Source organism: Lactuca saligna, chromosome 7 (assembly GCF_052625555.1).
Source record: "Lactuca saligna cultivar CGN05327 chromosome 7, ASM5262555v1, whole genome shotgun sequence".
NCBI classification, from domain to species: domain Eukaryota; kingdom Viridiplantae; phylum Streptophyta; class Magnoliopsida; order Asterales; family Asteraceae; genus Lactuca; species Lactuca saligna.
In genome coordinates this window covers 136,184,683-136,206,114 of record NC_136423.1, presented here as the reverse complement: position 1 = coordinate 136,206,114, position 21,432 = coordinate 136,184,683, and the positions used below count along the sequence as shown (strand labels likewise).

At 35.1% G+C, this 21,432-nt stretch overlaps 1 protein-coding gene across 1 annotated transcript; it reads left to right on the top strand.

The window, feature by feature from the left end:
• The first annotated feature begins 8,811 nt into the window (after positions 1-8,811).
• LOC145007270 (uncharacterized) lies at positions 8,812-9,285 on the top strand. The gene has a single exon (XM_078966239.1). The coding sequence runs from the start codon at positions 8,812-8,814 to the stop codon at positions 9,283-9,285; it is 474 nt and encodes a 157-aa protein (XP_078822365.1).
• Positions 9,286-21,432: the final 12,147 nt, after the last annotated feature.

Here is a 21,432-nt window from a genome sequence, read left to right as displayed (position 1 = left end):
TACATATTCCATGCCCGAGCGTGTTATAATTATGATAGTCATATCTAGCATAAATGATAATAAATAGAGCAAATTTGCAATTATATGAAATGAAAGCATAAGAAAGATTACAAGTTGTTGATATGGACTTGCTTACACTCGGTCAATCTTAAAGTAATGGAATAGTAGAATGAACACAAAAGGCAGCTTAAAGATTAATCATTCCAATCATTCGAGAGGATTAGGTTCTCCAATACCAAGTTCTTAACAAAATTTTGTAGATGCTACTCTAGGAGAATCAAAGAAGCTTAAATACTCAACTTTAGTAGACCATACCAAAAAGTGTGTTTCCCGCTACACACCTAAAAATGGGAGGAGCACAACCAAATTATTCATAGGGGCAATCTGGTCAATGAGCAAAAAAAGAGCTAGGCATGGAAATAGTTACACTGTTGGGTCTTTCTTGGGCCTTGCAAACTTCCTCTTGTAGACATGAATAACTGGGGTTTATCATTATCGGTGACCCAAACTTTCACCTTGTCCTCAAGGTGAAAAGCCGGGAATTACAATTTCATTATTCCCATCAGCTTCTGTTAGTCCTTGCCAATGTATCGATACTTCTTTTTCACCGAAGTTGCTCCCATTCTTTGGTCTTACTCCTTGTAGAGCTGCTGGTTGGACAAGTAATTCAAGGTCTATATTCAGTTGAGGGGGAAGATATGTGGGTTTAGTGGGACATGTGTTTTGCAATTGTGACACATGAAATGTAGGGTGGATGAGAGTTGTCGGGGGTAATTCAAGGATGTAATGAGCGGCTAATTTCACATATTTTCTTCGTGCCAAGCTTTGTTGTCGATACGGTTTCAATTTCACGTAAACCAAGTCCCCTTCTTGATACTCCACTTCCCTTGTCTTCTTCTAAGCCTGGTTTTGCATATTTTGTTGAGTCTACAACAAATGCACAACTCATCCAATAACATCAATGTCTTATAACAATTGATCAACTGCGTCTATCCGAGATATTGCCCTTCGTAACGGATGATGGGGGTGAGTCCCTACCGCACAAGGCTCAAAGCGGGGTGTATTTGGTGGCCGTATGTAAGGATGAATTATACCAAAATTCTGCCCAAAAAAGCCAGTGAGCCCATTTTTTGGTTTCTCCTTACAAAAGACGTCGGTTCATCTCTTCCGGCCATCCGTTTGTGGGTGATAGGCCGTGCTTCTTTTGAGATGCACTCTATGTGATTTAAACAGCTCCCACCCAAAAGTGACTAAAAAAATTACGATCTCGATCATTGATTATATAGAGGAAAACCGTAGAGGGAGACGATTGTTATGAATCATACTTGATAAGTATGCAAGTTAATAGATAATATGTATTTTATATTCTAGGAAGTTATCTTGTTTCCGTTTTTAATTTTGGCAATTAGGATCTTTTATTATTTGAGTCGATTTTAGAGTCTTTGTTTCCTGATTTGGGTCTTTTGTTTATCCCTATTTAAAGGGTAGTCATTCATGAAATAAGATATGCTGGAATTGAAAAATAATCAATAAAGTAAATTAGTTTAATAGCTTAGTTTAGTCTCTTGCAAACATGAGGCTAGGTTACAAGGAAGTTCACGGCTTTTTCAAGCACTAGCATCCGTCCTGTCACGAGGTCTAGATTCCGGGTCATAACAAATTTGGTATCAGAGCCGCTCGTGATGTCGACACAACAGGAAGAGCTCATGAAGAAATTGGAAGCGTTCATGATCCAACAAACACAAAGCAACAATGATTTGAAGACAAGTACCAATGATTTAAAGGCGGTTATGATAGCCTTGTAGACCAAGCAAGCAGCGACGGAAGAGAGATTGCAAACCCTAACCCAAAACAAATCCAACAGATAAGAAGAAGAATATGAGAGCGTGGACAAGATGTTTGAGTCTGATAGATTTGATGACCCATCGGAACAGGTGCGTGGAAGAGGACGTGGCGCCACCTTTGGTGCCAATCCAAACAGTAAGTTTTCGTACCAAGGAGGCTTCGCTGGAAGAGGTAAGGGTTTGATCCAGGGAGGTGCAGGAAGAGGATCAAGCAAGGCTTTTGAATCATGGCGGACAGGTGAACCCCAACCTTTCAAACACCATTGGGATTCCTTCAAACCAGAAGGGTCAAACAAAAGGGATCAGGGGGAACCAAAAAACTGGGAAGAGATGGAAGATATGGGATACCGTGGGGGAAGAGTACCGAGATTCGCCAAGATGGAGTTTCCCACATATGATGAAAAGGGTAATCTAGTCGAAGGGCTTCAAAGATGTGAAGACCCCTACAAGGTTGGGTTAGGTAAGCCGCCTTTTCACTACAAGGTCGGGCTAGTGGGTGGTACTATAACCTACGAAGAATGAAGACCCGCTTGAATTGGTTTGAGTTCTCAGAAGAGTGCAAAATCAGGTTTGGACCCCCGATGAGCATGAACCCGTTAGGCGAGTTAACTTGATTAAGGCAAACAGGCACGGTAGAGGACTATTGTGAAGGATTTGAATTGCTACTAGGGCGAATGATAGGTGTGACTTCGGAACAAAGTATTTGGCATTTTTGTGCAGGTTTGACTAATGCTATCTGTTACGAAGTAGAGTTTGCTAGACCCACCACACTATACTATGCTATGAACCTAGCCAAACAGATTGAGTTCGAACTCGCGGAGGAAGGACGACCAAGGAGTTTGAAGCACCTCTATTAACCGGGAATCAACCCTCGACAGGAAGCAAAAACAGAGAGTTAGCAGGTGGTGGAGCCGGAACAGTGAAATCTGAAGTGCGGAACTCGGTTTTGAAACGGCTTACGGCTACAAAGATGGCGGAAAGGCGAGCAAAAGGATTATGCTTTAACTGTGATGAGATGTTCCCGATCAGCCATAAGTGTGCGAAATTGTTTGGTATCATGTTGGAGGACGAAGAAGATGTTACGTGGGATGATCGTGCTGTTTTTACCAACACGTACCCAGGTTTTAAGCTTGCGGACAAGCTTAATGCAAAGGAAAAGAGTAATGTTATGAATCATACTTGATAAGTATGCAAGTTAATAGATAATAAGTATTTTATATTCTAGGAAGTTATCTTGTTTCCGTTTTTAATTTTGGCAATTAGGATCTTTTATTATTTGAGTCGATTTTAGAGTCATTGTTTCCTGATTTGGGTCTTTTGTTTATCCCTATTTAAAGGGTAGTCATTCATGAAATAAGATATTCTGGAATTGAAAAATAATCAATAGAGTAAATTAGTTTAATAGTTTAGTTTAGTCTCCTGCAAACAGGAGGCTAGGTTACAAGGAAGTTCATGGGTTTTTCAAGCACTAGCATCGGTCCTTTCACGAGGTCTAGATCCCGGGTCATAACAACGATTTCCTTGATGAAGCTGTTGGCAACTGTGGATGCTCAGAAAGGATGCTTGAGGGGAATAAAATGAGTATACTTATCAAGTGGGTCAACCACGATCCAAATGGTATCCTATCCATTGAACTTGGGTAACCCCTTGATAAAGTCCATGGTTATTTCGTCCCATGTTTGGGCCGAAAGAGGTATTTGCTTAAAGCAACCCGATTGGAGTCGACGTGAGGGTTTTGTTTCTGTGACACACTTCGGAGTTTCTGACATATTCAATGATGTCGGCTTGCATTCCTAGCCAAAAAACCCTGACTAATGCTATTTGGCAAGTCTTTTTCTTGCCCGAATGACCGGGAGAATTGTGGATGTATGATTCCGCCTTAAGAGAAGTTTGTGTTGGAATCACCATCTGACCTTTGTATAAGACATTGTCTTGAAATAGCGGAAAGCCTATGATTTCTGCCTTAAGAGAAGTTGGCGTTGGAATCATCGACCGACCTTTGTATAAGACATTGTCTTGAAATAGCGGAAACCCTATGATTTCTGCCTTAAGAGAAGTTGGCGTTGGAATTATTTATTAGTATTTTACTTTTTTTTTTTTTCGAAAAGTTTCACCTAATAAAAAATCTTAATATGTATTTAATAAATGAAGTTTTTATTTATAAAATATTAAGCTTTAGTATATTTTTAGTAGTTCATAACTTTAAATAACAACTAAGATATTTGTTTTTTTTTTTTTTTTTTTTTTTTTTTTTTTTTTTTTTCCTTTTATAAAGTTGGATAATATTCTAATTATATGTGCTTTTAAAAAAATATTCCAAATTTTGAAAACCGAATTATAAAAACCAATCCAATCGAATTGTGATTCGATTGAATTGGATTGGATTTGAATTTAGTTTGGACTATTTGGATCTATGTCTTAAAAACCGAAATCAATTTGGATTCACCTGATTGGATCAGATCGAACTGATCCATCCAAACGAACACCCCTACTAGCTCTGGATCGATATTAAATTTCAAAATTAAACCCTATTGGCTTAAACACACCCATTTTTGATAATTGTGACCTATAACACGTTGCTCGAGTATGTACTTGAGACTATGTTGATCCGTTCGAACGATGAATCTTCTTCCCATTATGTAATGCCTCCACTTCAATATGACTTTAGCAATGACCATAAACTCTTTTTCATAAATAGATTTTGATCGTGGTTCCTAAAGTGCAACTATAATAAGCTATTGACCTATTATATTGGATTAGAACTGCCCCAAGTCTGTACCCCGACGTGTCAGTTTCAACCACAAAGGGTTTCTCCGACTCCGACATTGCTAAAAACGACATGGTTGTGATGCTGTCTTCGATTGTTGAAGGGTTTTTCGACAACCTTGTTCCATCCAAATTTATATTTTTTTTCAAGTTGCTCCGTGAGAAGTGTGGCTATGCTCCTCTGACAAACTTTTAATGGTACCCCGTGAGTCCCAAAAAAAACCTCATAAGCTCTTGATGTTTTGTGGTACAAGCCATTCCAACATGGCTTGAATCTTAGATGGTCTCCGTCGAGACCCCATTGGCTGAAATCTCATGACCAAGGTATGATAGACATGATTGGCCAAATTCACACTTTAATTTGAGATAGGGTTGATTTTATGCTAACCGTTCTAAGGCCATTGTGAGATGTCTTTGATGCATTTCTTTACTAGCATCATACACCAATATGTCATCAAAGAAAACAAGGACGAGCTTCCGTAAATATGGCCAAAATATCTCTTTCAATAAGGCTTGGAAGGTAGCAGGGGCGCTGGTAAGGCCAAAGGGCATCACTTTGAACTCGTAATGGCCATCGTAAGATCAAAAAGTTGTACGGGGTATGTCTTTCGCCTTAACCCTTTGATGGTATCCCGACTGGAGGTCAAGTTCGCTAAAAATGATCGATCCGTGTAACTCATCCAATAGTTCGTCTACGAAGGGAATATTGAATTTTTTTGGGGGACGGTTCACTCCGTCCTTGACAAGGATGACGGGACTAGAATAAGGACTCATGCTAATTTGTATCACACTGGCAGTAAGCATGTCTTTAATCATTCGTTTGATCGTATCCTTTTGGTAATGGGGTATCGATACGGTCTCACGTTCACGGGCTACTCCTTTAAGAACTATCCGATGTTCCAAAAATCTCTTGGGTGGGAGCCCAGTTGACTCATTGAAGATGGAACAAAAGTGGGACAATTGATTTCAGAAATTTCGGGCTCTCTTTCGTAGGAGCATCTTTAACCTCAACATTGTTTAACTCGATCCGAAGTTTTTTTTTTTTTTTTTTTTTTTTTCTTTATGTAATTCTCTCTCCAAATTTTTTAAGGATACCAGGGACATGCCCAAAGTTGGGTCTCCTTTCAAAATGGCTCTCCTTTCAATTTGACTCGCCTTCCTCCAATGTCGAAGTCCATCGACTGATCCTTCCAATTGATTTGAGTGTTACCTAAGGTCTTGTGCCATTTCATCCTTAAGATTATCTCGGAGCTTCCGAATCGGAGGGGTAAGAACTCTTCGATAATGTCGATTTGTTTTATCTACAATAACACCCCCTTACATACTCCCCCTTGCTTTATTGTCCCTAGTACCCATTCAAACCCCATGCCAAACTTGTAACAATAAAATTATGTGTGGCCTCGAGGTCAATCATGGCAGCCACTAGTTGATTCATGATGTTTCCTTGCAGTTTCATCGTTTTAGGGACGAGAGCCCTGCTACAGAGTTTAGAGATACCTTAATTGAGTGGTCAATTTCTAAAGTTTCCAATGTAACTCCTTCATTGGGTGTAAAGTCTTGCTCGTGCTCCTCACAAAGTTTGATCTCCTATTTATCAACCAAAATCACATTGACTTGTGTTTTACAGCGATGCCGTGGTTGCCATTTGTCATCACATTTGAAGCAAAGACCTCGAGTTTTCTTTTCTGCTATTTGCGCTTCAGTCAATCAACGATCATCGCTCGTGTTTCGCCGGAAGGCGAGATTTGATTTCATTGGAAATGGCATAACAACAAATATCATGTTGTTTTTTCAGACTAATCTAATGTTTTGTTACGATAAAGTTTCAATCTCCTTTGTAGGTATCCATTACGTTCACATGGTAGATACATATTCATCCCATTCAAGATACTATTTTTTTCTTGGTTTCTTTTAGCAAATCCGTTAAATTTAAGGAAAAAAACTATAATAGATATAAATATTTCAGTTATCCCTATAAAATTCCTTTTGGGATTGCAACATATTTGAAAACTCAAAAAGACAAATAATGGTAAATTTCTTAGTTACCCTCTTTAAGGAGTGTCCTCATCCTCAAACGTCATCTTCAATTTCACACCTATAGTAAATTGCTTTCACAACATCTATGTACTTGTTCAAGCCTATGATGAATTTACTTTCCCCACCAAATTTCAAGAACTTATCAAGATCCCAACTTTTTCTTTATACGACAACTTTTAATTAACATTAAGAATGTGATTGCTAAGAAATATAATTGTACATAATATAATAATGGATAGAGTAATAAACCAAGAATAAATAATCTTGAAAAACAGATTGTAGGTCTCCTTCCCATATTTCTTTCTTCGATGTACATAGAGTTGAGTTTGATCCGTTTCTTATAGATCTCCTATTCCGTACAAGTGATGCTTTCATTTAAAGGGGAAACCGCGGAGGGAGAAGGAAACCAAAAATTTAGATAAAACGAATTAATTTGGTAATGAACTAAATGAAAAGGAAGATGTTTGGGGTATTGTGTTCGGTTTTATCATCAATATAACACCAAAATGGGTAAAAAGATGTTAATTTAGTGAGATTTCATATATGTTTGTCGACGAGATTGTTAGTTGAGGAGTCTTTCCTTTTGACCTCATTATCGCTATAGAGACAAAGCATGGGCTCCTTGTTGCAGAGTGGCTACAAGGAAAGACTTCACGGTAACTTCAGGTGTAAGTTGTACTAAAAATATAAACAAGTACTATTTACGTTAAAATTAAAGTCTGGAATTTGAAGTTTGTTACAGAAGATGCAAGTAAAAATGAAAACTTAAACAAAATACAATAATTGTATATTGGACTCAAATAGACTTCAACATATAAGTGTTAACACCGAAATGGGTAAAAAGTTGCTAATTTAGTGAGATTTCATACATGTTTGTTGATGATCTTTATTAAATCGTTAATCAATTGGTAGTCATTAATGATGGTTCCCTTTACCGATGGATATATAGCTAATATATGTGTTAGTATTATATATATATATATATATATATATATATATATATATATATATATATATATATATATATATATATATATATATCAAACTTAACATTTTATAATTTCTGGTTAGTTTGGTCTATTTTTATATTGATGGTATTGTGCAGGGGTTGTGTAAATTTCTTATTGCAAATACGGGTCAACGATCCACAGGGTCATTTTCATGACCCGAGTGTATATGCTTGTTGGTCCTCGTCTCAATCATCGAATACATTATGTAGTTTGCTCTCTCTTTCTCTCCAACTCTTGATTAGCGTTTTCTGTATTATCTAGGGTTTGTTCTGCCATTTCCCTTTATAGTAAAATCATTTTGTGTATACATTAGAGTGTGAGTATTATGTAGCGAGGATTTCTTTTGTAAGTATTGATGTACAAACGAACTGAATAAACTGTTCATGTTGGGACGTTCTTGAGTTTTTGCTTTTCTTAGATGGCATCATAGTAATAGGTGCTCCGATTGAAGTCTACACCGACCTACGAAGAGTTTCGTTTCACGTTTGTGTTTGTGTTCTTGTCTCTTTGTTTTCGCTTCTTATTTCTCGATTCCTTGTAGATTTGACACTTGTAGTGTCAGATCTTGGGTTTCGTTGTTAATCTTTGTTGATCATCCTTGTGTGTCGATCGGTTTTCTCGAGATCACTTGTTAATTTTGGTTTCCTTTCCAGTTCTTTGGTGCTGTGATTTTTTGTGTTTTGATTTGCAGATCGGTGCAGATCCTTAGGATCCTAGTGTTCTTGTTGCATCTTCTTTATATCCAAAAATCACTCAATCTCTTAATAGGTGTTGATTAACCCTCTAAGAGAACGAATCTAGGTTTTGATTAACTCGTTGTTAAGAACAGACCTTGTCTATGAAATAACTTTATTGGGATCAAACCTTAGGAGAAGCGATTTGTCATCTCTGCACATCAAAAGTGACTTCTAGACCTCTATGAGGTTTTCTTGTTCTCTTCTATTCTTTTTCTTAGTTTAGTTGTAGGAGTTCTTGGTTGTCTTGAATACACCAATTAATTGTAATATCTTCTTGTTATCTATTTGCCTTCTTGCTATTGTTTGTTATTGTTTTGACTTTTGACAACTATCTTGGGCCCTAACATACCGTGGTGACCTTCTGGACTTTGGTTGTCATAGTTGTATGTGTTTGTTGTTTGTGTATTATCTATTTCTATGGTTGGCCCTACTGATACTCCCGATGGAAATGGAAAGGATGTTTCAATTAATTTTGATGATCCTTTCTACATTCATCCTTCAGATAATGCTATCACAACTATTGTTACAATAAAGTTGACTGGAAATGAAAATTTTAGGTTGTGGAGAAGGTCTATGTCTAGAGCTCTTAAGGGTAGGAATAAGTTAGGATTTGTTGATGAAACTCTTAAAAAAGATACTATTGAACAACCTAGACAATTAAAATGGGAAATGGCTAATGTTGTATGTTCGTGGCTTATTTCCTCCATTTCTGATCCCATCTATGCAAGTCATGCTTATTCAGAAGTGGCTGAGGACATTTGGAAAAACCTTTATGAAACTTATTATAAATCTGATGGGTTTGTTGTTTTCGACTTTCATCAGCAAATTAATTCACTCAAACAAAATGGTATTTCTATATCTGACTACTTTAATAAACTTGATGCTTTATGAAAAGAATTTGATGGTCTAACTAGTTTAATTGAATGTACTTGTGATGTTGCAATTAAACTAAATGATCACTCTAAACTAATGAAACTTATGCAATTTTTAAGTGGTCTTGATGAGTCTGATAGTTAAGTTAAGAGTCATATTCTTCTTATGGATCCTTTACCCAATGTGAAAGCTTCCTTCTCTATAGTATCTTGGGAAAAGTCTCTTCAAAGTTATGGTTCTTTATCCACTCCTCAATATTGTTAGTCTTTGTCTAAATCTCAATCTTCTTTTAATAGTAGATTTAATAATAAGTTTAATTCCACTAATTCTAATAAAGGTAAGAATCAAATTGTTCAATGTAAAAAGGACATCCAATTGAAAATTGTTATGAAATAATTGTATATCCTAAGGATTTTAAACTAAGAAATGAATCTAATAATAATTCAAATAGAAATTATTCTATGAATTCTTTTACTACCTCTTTTGGAATGTCTCGTTCTTCCAGTTTACCCGAGTCATCTTGAGATTTTGAATATCATCATCTTACTAAGTATCAATATGTTAGATTTTTGCAACTTATCAATACGAACTAATGAGGAAGCATATGCTAGTGCTAATATGGAAGACACTTGCTTATTTAAGGCTTTTTAATTCCTCTTTTAGCTATAAAAACGGATTATTGATCTAGGAGCTAATCAACATATGATTGCTTTTGAATCTCTTCTTCATGATATTGTGGATGTATCTAAACTTGATCTTCTTGTTAGTCATCTTAATGGAACTTCTAAAATTGAAAAAATTGGATATTTGAAAGTATCTAATTCCTTGACCTTATTTAATGTCTTCGATGTTCCCGAATTTAATGTCAACTTGTTATATGTCCATAAAGTCTGCAAATATAGTAATTATGAAGTTGTCTTTAATGAACATACATGTAAAACTCAAAATTTATAGTCCAAGGAGATGGTAGGAATTGGTAGATAGCCAGGAGGTCCCTATTATATGGATATTGTATCTTCAGGTAACAATTCTAAAGTGTCTAATTCTTCTGTTTGTTGTGTCTCTAAACTTACCTGACATAGTAGTAGGCCTGGTCATCCCTTTGATCAAACTTTAATTTCTTTAATAAACAAACTTAAGTTTGGGAATGCTATTCTTCCTCCTTGTGATATATGTCACAAAGCCAAACAAACTAGGGAGTCATTTCCCACTAGTCAACATGTCACCACTAAACTTGGTGAGTTAATCAACCTTGATGTATGGAGTCCTTATAGAGTTACTACTTGAGAATGATTTAGATATTTTTTTGCCTATTGTGGATGACTTAACAAGGGCTACTTTGGTTTATCTGTTAAAGTCTAAGTATGAAGTTTATGATTGTATTGTGTCTTCTTTAATATTCTTTTTAATCAATTTGAAGTAAAAATTAAAACTGTAAGATCTGATAATAAGACATAAATTTTAAATAATAGAGTGAGATCTTTGTTTGAAACTAAAGCAATTCTTCATCAAACATCCTGTGTTCACACTTCACAATAGAATGGTGTTGTGGATAGAAAACATAGGCATATTTTAAATGTTGCTAGATCCTTGATCTTTCAATCTAGTTTACCTCTTAAATTTTGGGGAGAAGCTATCTTATCTTTGTTAGGTTTTATAGGTTACAAAAAATATGTGGTGGAAAAAACTTAACCCTAAGTTCACATGTAACCTAATTGATCTATGTTTTCATTATTGATCTGCAACAAAAAATTGAACATCAAGAACCCTAGGAGTGATCCACTCTTTTCGAAATTCATCAAGGGCTTACATACTTTTTGATTATTGTAGTAAATAATCAACAATTCCTTCTTCAACAATCTTTAGAAAGCAAGCACCAGAAATCTTGTGTCTCTAATGGTTTGTACCTAAACCCTACAAATAGAAGACTTTAGAAGAGAGAGGAGAGGGGAAGACATTTCGACTCTAAGGTTCTTAGAGACGGAGTGCCGAAAATATGAATACCATGAGGGGTTTATATATGTGAGTAAGAAGTCTAAGATAAGACAGGTTTCTTTGGATAACCCTTATCATTTTTTTGCTCCCTAAGGCTTCTTAAGGCTTCCAAGAAGCCCAAGGAACCTCCTCCAAAACCTTCCATTTTATGGGAAGGTTCTAGAATTATTCAGTGCTCAACTTTTGAATATTGTCACCTTAGTCCCTTACTTTTAATTAATACAGTTAATCCCAAAATTAATCCAATTAATTTTTGATTAATTATTAATTAAATAATACTATTTATAAACAATATTTTAACCTCATAATACATTAATAAATTTTTTATTTCCAGTTATTAAACTTGTAATAAACCAACAAATCAACCTCTTTCTCCAAAAAGTTATTCTGTCAATTACTAGGTTTGAGGGCAACCCAAAATAACTCTACTTTTAATTCGAGTACATACCAATTTAGTTATTGTCTTAGACATCTAATCTAACAATATTCTATTTTTCTTATAAATAGAACTCCTACTTTTGTTTTAAATGGATCTTCTCCTTATGAGCTTGTTTATAAGCATGTTCCAAGTTTTAACAGGCTTAGAGTCTTTGGCTATTTTTGTTTTGCTTCTAAACTTAATAATCTTGATATTTTTTTTTATGAAAGAGCTAAAAAATGTATTTTCCTTGGTTATTTTTCTAATAAAAAGGTTATTAAGTTCTTAATCTTTGATAGGTCCATTTTATGCACCTATTTTGCATGTCTATTTCTATATTTTCATTCTATTTTACTTCATAATTATTGCATTTAGTTAATTATTTGAGCACTTGCATGTTTTATTTCAAATGCGTCGTATTTCACTATTTTTGATTAATTTTGTAGGTATTATGGAGCTTGGAGCATTGGAATTATGGAGACGAGCTTGGAGCATTGGAACTATGGAGACGAGCTTGGAGCTTGAAGCATTGGAACTATGGAGGCGAGCTTGGAGCTTGGAGCATTGGAGCATGAAGAGAAGATGGACTGATCATGTCATGGAAGAAAATATGAAGACATAACCTGTGTCATTGCATATCATCATCATAGCAAAGGACTATGTTTGAATCACGGGATGTGTCACACCGATACATGTTGTGTTTGTCCTTTTTATCATATATTTGAGCAACATGTCCTTGCTAAAATGAAGACAGAGCCAAGTCTGACGACTTATTGAAGTTTTAGCAAAAAGACATGGCCTTGCTAAAAACACATGGTCAAAACACGTGGGCAAAAAGGCATGGCCATGCTAAAAACACATGGTCTTATGGAAAGCACGTGAGCAATTAATAAGAACGATTTTGGGTGATTTTTAGGAGTTCTTGAAGATGTTTGATCATTACAAATACTTTTGATTTCCCTTGTAAGCATTTAACATTTCCAATTTCATCTTTATTCTTGTTTGATTTGTTCTTAGCCATGCGTGGCTAGGAAACCCTAGTTTTTAGTTTCTGTTTAAAACATGTTGATTATTTGACTTGAAGCATGTGATTTGATGTTTAAAACATGTTTGATTTGTGTTTGATTAACCATTTTTTATGAATTGAATTTTTGTGTAGTTAATTAACTTTTAAGACAGCTAATCGTTCTATTAAGTTAATGATTTGTAAAAACAATAGGTTTTCTTATTGTAGAACATATATCATATGTTTTCACACTTTCGAGCGTATGAGAAGAAATGAAAATTGTTGGTAAGCTTGTATAAACTTAATGCAATTTTTCAGTATAATCTAAGAGTGTGTTTAGGTTGAATAGTAAAGCTAGGTCTAGTTAAAGAGTGTGTTTTGGTTAGATAATTCAGCAAGTGAGAGCTATTAGAGTGTGTTAATATCTTTCAGTACCAACATAAAATACCAATCATGAATTACATTAAGTCATAATCAAGTTAAATGACAACATTGAGAATTTCAACTAGAATCGTTTCAACAAATTGTTTACAAATCTATTTCCTTTTCTGCATGTTTTCAAAGTAAATTGTTATTTTCATTATTTAGCCTTTTCAAACAAAACCCCCTTTGTGACCTTGCGCAATGAGATATAAACTTTTGTCCCTTGTCTATGAGGATCGACCCTTCTTACATCGTACTACTTTTTAGTGCATTAAAGCAGTGTATTTGGAGTTTACTGTACCCCTATTATTTGTTAAGTTTCACACACCCAACAGTCTTGATTCAAATTTTGTTTTTGTTTCCAGGGATGTAAAGTTCTATGAGTTTGTGATTCCTTTCAAGCTTAAATCCTCTTCTGTAACTGATAAATCCAATGTTATCTTGAGTACCAGTGATCCATTTTCCTATGACGAGTCTTTGTTATCTAGTTCTCTTCATGAAAACACTAGTTTAGATTACTTGAGAGTTATCCACAAGTCAGATGGTATTAGTGCATACCTTAATCCGGATGAGACAAATAGTTATGATGTTAACAAGCATACCGACATGGTAGAAGTGCCTCTTTATGATGAGACAGTTCCTAATTCATCTTCTTTGACTGAGGAAAAGTAGTCAAATTCTAATCCTTCTGGCGGTCAGTCTATAAGGGTCACTAGGATTGGTCGTGATGTTCACATGTCTAATCTAAATAATACATGTGAACCAACTACATATAGCGAGGCTGTTTCGAGCTAAATTGGGTCAAAGCAATGAATGAAGAAATGGAGGCTTTGTATAGAAACCTTACATTGGATATAACTGATCTTCCTAAACATAGAAAGCCAATTTGTTGGTGGTGGATATATAAAATTAAATATAAATTAAATAGAGAAATTGAAAGATACAAAGCTAGGCTTGTTGCAAAAGGGTACAGTCAATGAGAGGGTAAAGACTATGATGACACATTTTCTCAAGTTGAAATGATTGTAAATGTTAGGATTGTTATTAATTTAGTTAATAAATCTTTGTCTCTTTATCAAATTGACATTAATAATGATTTTCTTTATGGTGATTTAATTGAAGATGTTTATATGAGTTTGCCTTAAGGATATCACTCAAGTAATGATAATAAATTTTGCAAACTTGTCAAATCATTATATAGGCTTAAACATGCCCCTAATGGAATGAGAAGTTGTGTTCTTCTCTTTCAAGTTTTAGTTTTATTCAAATCATAAATGATCACTCTTTGTTTGTTAGGTCAAAATGTGATACTTTTGTTATATTACTTGTACTAGGTTACAACCCGTGGAAACCACGGGTAATAAAAATAATAATATTGATAATTAAAAATAGTTATGAAACATCGTATATTTATAAAATTTTATTAAATTAATTAGATATAAATTTGATTTAGACTTTTCTATTGCTAGCCTAATGACTATGAAAACTTCCATCTAATTTTGATCACATAATATTAATAGTAATTCTAATGAAACAAAATGTTATTGTGCCATTGATTTGCTTTAATAGCCTACCTACTAATATGGTTGTAAGAGTGTAAGATATACAAGAAATTATGTGTATATGAACAAAGAAGGTGAAGTGCAAAAAACAGCTTCTTGCTGGCAAAACACAAAAAATGGCCAATTGACATCCATGAAGCTTTATTCCATCTAACTCCAAATCGCATCTACCCACCAAGTAGTAATTTCTTTCAGTAAAATAATAACCTACTCTTCCCCATAAACGTAAGCAACTTCATCTTCGAAACAAAATCCAGAAATTTATGATTACATCAAACTCTAATCCACTTTAGAAATATACCATCATTTTTGTGCCACCAAAAAGAATTCCAATCTTTAAAAATAAGTAACACGGACTACAATTTTCAAACCCTTCCGAATTACCAATATTTACAACAATAATCTCCCAGGTGGAATTACGAAAGAAAATATAGTTTTCTAAGAAAAAACTACAAAAAAAACCATAAAAAAGAAAAACTTTTTAATGGAAAAGAATCAAACCAAAAATGATAATATCCAAAAACAATCCTTTTTAAGACCCATCAATTTAACACAACATAATTCAAATAAAGGAAAATACTATATGCAGTTGCCTTAATAGACAACACAAATTATGGAAAAGTGACATATCGAATGGGTTTATAGAATTTAAAGAACATGGACCTATGTGTTTAATGCTAATGACATATGCACACTATTGGCTCCAGAAAAAGCTGTATCTATTAGTCCATTACCGGATAGAATTTGTAATTAAAAAAGATAATACCCATATTCAAATAATTAGAGATGAACTTTTGATCTAAATGACATTGGTTAAATTCATGTTTAGCAAGATTTTATTTTTGCTTCCATGATCAATAACCTGTAACGATGTAAAAGAAGCATCAGTAGACCACACATGTTCCAACAAAAATCAAAGTCAATATCGGATGTTACACCTCTGATTTATCATGCAAAACTTCACCAATTAGATGTAAAAGAAGCATCAGTAACGATGTAAAAGAAGCATCAGTAGACCACACATGTTCCAACAAAAATCAAAGTCAATATCGGATGTTACACCTCTGATTTATCATGCTTAGATAATCGAAGAGAAAATATAAGGGCTTTATTTGACCATGTCTCTACAATCCTAAAATCCCAAATCAAACAAATGACCAAATTTAGATCAAAATCTGTATATTTACAAGAGGATGGCAACCATATAATCACTTAGTGAGCCCTACCCAGAAAGGAGGAAGTATAGAGATGGCAATCAAAGGTAACTTAGATCAAAATTCTTCAAACATTACATAGTTTTTTCTAAGTGGATAGAGGAGAAGAAATCTGAAAATAGAGGCCAAGTTAGGGAGAAGTGATGTCTTATAGGAGAGTGGGGAATTTAGGATATCAAAACCCATGTTTGTATCACATATTCCTCCATTTGCAATACCTATTGATTTCTTGATAAGGATCCATATAAACAATATAGTGTATGAGAAATCCAATAAATAAATAAATAAATAACTCCTTAAATAAAACCAATAAGTCTATTATATAGATGGAGGCAGAATTTTGATGGAGGTATAATCTGATAGCATAATTCAAATTCTGGGTCAGTTTTAGTAGTAATGGCATTTTGGGAATTTTTGTGAAGTCTTTTCCTATTTAAGGTTGTAAAATTGTTTTAGACATCAAACCGAAGCTAACCAAAAAAAATAGAAGCCAAAAATTTGAAACATAGACATCAAACCGAAGCTAACCAAAAAATAAGAAAAACCATAAACAAAATACAACCAAAATTAAAGAAACCTGATCCATACCAAATATTCGTAGCCTTCATCCAATCATGAATGGCCTTCACTCTGATCAAAAACTTAATTCATGAAAACAGTCATTTATATATTTGTGAAATAGAATCAGTTATTCAACCATCATTTGTATGCTGAATTGACATTTTATAATAGGGGGAAGTATTGAATGGTCAATACAAATAAGACTACACATACACACAAACATTTCAACTATATTTATACTCATACAAATACGCTGATAAAAACTAAAACATGTTCTAAACAAAGATTAATCCACCCTGCAAGCAAAGAACACTATATCTATTTCGTTTATCAGCAAAGACATGTATAAAGCTTGTCCAATAGATGTTTTGTGTTGAGGCTTTCTTTAATCAATCGAACTACTTGATGCATCCCGATATAAAGTTCAAGTTGGCCTCTGTTACATACAACTATTATATTGTATTACCAATATTTATACTAAGTCGGGATTAAAAACAACAACATTCAAGAACGATGAGTGTGCCAAACAGATTCTGCCAAAGTTGGAGTATCTTCAGGCGTACAAGTTGTTGGTCTTCTTTCCTACGGAGGGTCGTATTTTGTAAAGGAACGATTATTTAATATGTATGAAGTTTATATAGAACATAATATGATTTCAATGAGTAATAAAATCAAATTAATTGCAATTGATATCATACCATACATAAGAAATTGGATCCCATAATAAACTGCTATTAATTGGGTATGTAACTTAAACATATACAAATGCATTCTTTGGTTATAATGAATTGATTTATTGAATAGAAGGTGAAACAAAATAGGGTTTGATTATTGAATAGAAGGTGAAACAAAAGAAGGGCAAAATTGGTATTTAACTTTGGCAGAATTGGATATGTTGATGCTGATTGGGCCAAGTGCCTTACCACTAATAGGGTACTTAGTTTATCGAAGAGGTTCTCTTATTTCCAAGAAAAGTAAGAAACAAAGTACGACGTCCATATCTTCTACTGAATCTAAATACACTGCTTTGGGGTCTATTACTTATGAAATTTTATGGGTATTAAATTTTTTATTTAATCTTGGTTTTAAAAATTTAACTCCAGTAATTTTTTTTGTGATAAGGAATCTACAATCCAATTAGCTGTTAAACCAGTTTTTATGAAAAATTGAAGCATTTTAAAGTAGATGTTCATTTTGTTAGGAAAAAAAAAACAGATAATGGTATTGTTGAAGTTGTTAAGGTTGACTCTTATGATTAGAATGCTGACATACTTACAAAATCTTTAGTTTCGTTTCAACATGAATATTTTCAAAAAGATTGGGTCTTATTGACATTTTTTATGATAAATGATTAAAATATTAAGTTTGAGAGGGGATGTTCTACATATTTATTTATTTAAGCTTAACATTTAATAATTTCTGGATAGTTTGGTCAAATTTTGTATTGATGTTATTGTGCATGGGTTTTGTAAGTTTCTTATTGCAAATGCGAGTTTGTCGATCCACCAGGTCATTCTTCATGACCCGAGTATATATGCTTGTTTGTCAGCTGGCTCGTCTCAATCATCTTGTTGAGCTAGAGATTTCTTTTTGAAGATTGCGTCTTTTGGGATCGTTTAGCATAAGGCCTTTTTGTATTACGGTCTGGGCCTGTCCAACCGTGAACCTTTTATGTTTTGTATATAAGTTTACGCTTGCATGCATATTAGGTTAAGGTTTTTAGAGATCCGAGAATAGCGGTACATCTAGACGATATCAGGTTTCTTTGATCGTTCTTGTAACCTTCCAATCCTCTACAGTTGATACTCTTAATCGAGCTCTTCTGAGGATTTTGTTTAATCATTCGACTCGTTTGATTCCATCTTGACTTATTCTTTTTATTGTGTTCTTATTGTTTACATTTATATACTTGTTCAAGATCTAATCGATCTTTATAGATTAAAGGTTAGTTTAATCTCAATAATTGGTATCAGAGCAGGAGGCTGTGTAATTGATACACATCTTTTCTGTGAAAAAGATTTCCATTAGGGTTTTTCCGCAATTATCAATATTTATTGAGCCGTCATCTCTTTATTGACGTATCTTGATATTTATTATTTTGCCCTAATTTGCTTTATTACAAGTCTGATCTTTGAACAGGTTTTTACGATCATAATGGACGCGACACAATCAAACCTTATTAATATTTCCAACAGCAGTGGTTCGACGACAAAGATTCCAATCTTATACACCCATGACTATGAAGTATGGGCGCATCACTTCGAAGACTACGTTATTGGATCGGAGGATAATGGGTATCTCATTTGGGAAGCCATCATCGATGGACCGTTTTCTCATTCTGCAACGTCCAGAATAATCAAGACACAAAAGGAGTACAATGATCTGCTAAAGGACGTGAAGGATATTGCACAAGATGAAAAGGATAAATTCCAGTGCAATATCAATGCATTAAGGTTGATCAGATTCGCCCTTCAGTCCGACACATTCAGATTGGTTAGCTCATGCACGACGGCAAAAGAAGTTTGGGATAGACTTCGTGAACTGTATTCTACAGACGAGGATCTTGAACATTCTATTCAGACTTTGCTTTTATCTGAGTTTGGAGAATTCAGGCAAGGAGTCGAAGAAACCGTGACCCAGACATCTGATCGCTTCAATCATCTTCTCAGCAAGATGATCAAACACGATATTGAAAGGAAACTTATTGAACAGAAGGTTACCTTCCTGAATGGTCTGAGGTCTGAATGGAGAGCAGTGGTTTCCACAGTTAAAGCCCATGAGCAGTTTAAATCATACTCTTTGGCGAAACTGGTGGGCATTCTCAAGTCCCAAGAGAAGATTGTGGTGCAAGAAAAGAATGTTGCTACTAGTCTTGGTTCGTTGGCCCTCCTATCTAAAAGTAAAGCTGTGATGGAGGATGAAGACCTCAACCTGGAGGAATATGATCTCACATCAGAGGATTATGCCATGATGATGTCCAATCCCAAGAGGTTCATAAAGAAGAGATTCCACAGCAACAAAAACCAAAACTGGCAGGGGAGTTACAGCTCTGAAAAGGCGAACAATGAACCGAAGGCTGAGGAGCACAAGAAGGAACCGAAGGTGGATGGCGATTCCGGAGTAAGCTGTTTCTACTGTGGTGGGAAAAACCACTATGCTAAGGACTGCGTCCTTAAGAAGATGGCTGAAAAAGATGATGGGAATGACGAGGAAGTTGTGTTGCAGAAAAGACTGGACGAGTTGAGAAAGAAAAAGTCTACCACTAACCCTTCTATTAATGCTCTTATTGTGCAGGGCTCGGTTAAAGGTGATGAGTTCGGTAGCACGGAAGTTTGGTCTACCGATTCAGAAGACGAGGAAGTGAGGAAGCCTACCCATGGAAAGGCTTATGTGGCTAAGGAGGAAAGCAGTGGTGGAAGATGCTTCATGGTAACTGACATATCTCAAATGAGGGGATACAACACCGATGGAGGAAGTGATGGACCGAAGGTACAGGAGGATATGTGTTTTGCGGCCAAACCACTTAGCCAACAGTTCAGTGAGCTCGATGAACTGATAAAGAAGGTACAATCTGTTTTTATTTCATGCAAAGTACCCTCATCCTCATATGAGAAAGAACTAAAAAACGTTAATACAAGAATTTCTCATCTAGATAGTAGCTTAACTCAAACTCGAGTCACCAATTCTAACCTAACTGATTAATTGAGCAGGGCGGCGTCGAAGAGTGAGGAGCGGAGAATGTGGATTGAGTTAAAGGAGTCAGAATTAGTTAAAGTTAAAGATGCAAACATTTATTTGCAAAGAGACAATTTAAAATTGTTAAAATAGCGGAATGTTTTTTGTTTAATTGCTAAACGTCTGTATTCTAATATTACTCAGCTTCACTTGGATTGTGAAATAGGCCAAAAGATCCACCGCATGATTTTGCCCTTCCTAGAGTTTAAGGAAGATGAAATCGATGCCGAAGCCTACAATTGTGAGAGTGTGATATCGTCTGATGATGTCAATCCGACCTACATGTATGGACTGGACAAAATTGAGTCCTTCATTAAATCCAAAGACCACAAGGACATGCTTAAAAATCTTTTGGATGAAAATGACAGACTTAAACTGAGAACCGAAACCATGCAAAAATTTGACTCTTTAAACGCCAACATAAGCTCAGAAAACAAAATTGATGTTGAAAATGCATCTGAGCTTAACGAGGACGAAAACATGAGCGAAATTTCTGTAGAGGACACGGTTGACTGCTCAGAATTTATTAAAACCGAACCTGAAAACCACAAAAATCTTATTTCTGAAAATTCAGTGGAGTTCGCTCGGTTGTCCCATCAAAAGTCCCCAAAATTAGTTGAGAAAGCTGTTGTGTATCAAAAGGTCAGGACCACTCCGAATCAAGTATACAAGGTAACATGAGTTACCGAACATCAAACAGCTGAACTTGTAGCCATTGTAAACGAAGACAATGCTGATGGCTGCGATGAGTACTTCTGGGAAGCTCTAATTGATAATGCAGACGAAACCATTGGTTTATTTGAAAGAACATCCTGGAAGAGCAAAGGAAGATACATACCTGAACCCTTGAATAATCCGAACAACTTCGATGAGCCAAGCACCAGTGGTACAAAAGATATTCCTCAGAAGAATGATCACTCGGCAAAAGAAGACATTCCCTCGGCTCCTTCGGCTCAAAGTAAAACTCCTGTAGTTCAAAAGGAACCGGACAAGGAGACACCGAAAACGAAAGCAAATGTTCATCATCAACCTGCACAGATGAGGAATAGGAAGAGAGAAAGGAACAATAGATACAGAAAGAACCTTTCTGAAAGGAAACAATTCTGGCATTCCCAGAATGCATATTTCTCTCATCAAGACAAGAATCTGAAGTATGATAACAATCCTGTAGGAAAGCTTGAAAGTCACAAAAACCGAAAGGCAAGGTTCAGTTCACAAGAAGATATCAACCGAAAGCCAAGGTTCGGTTCA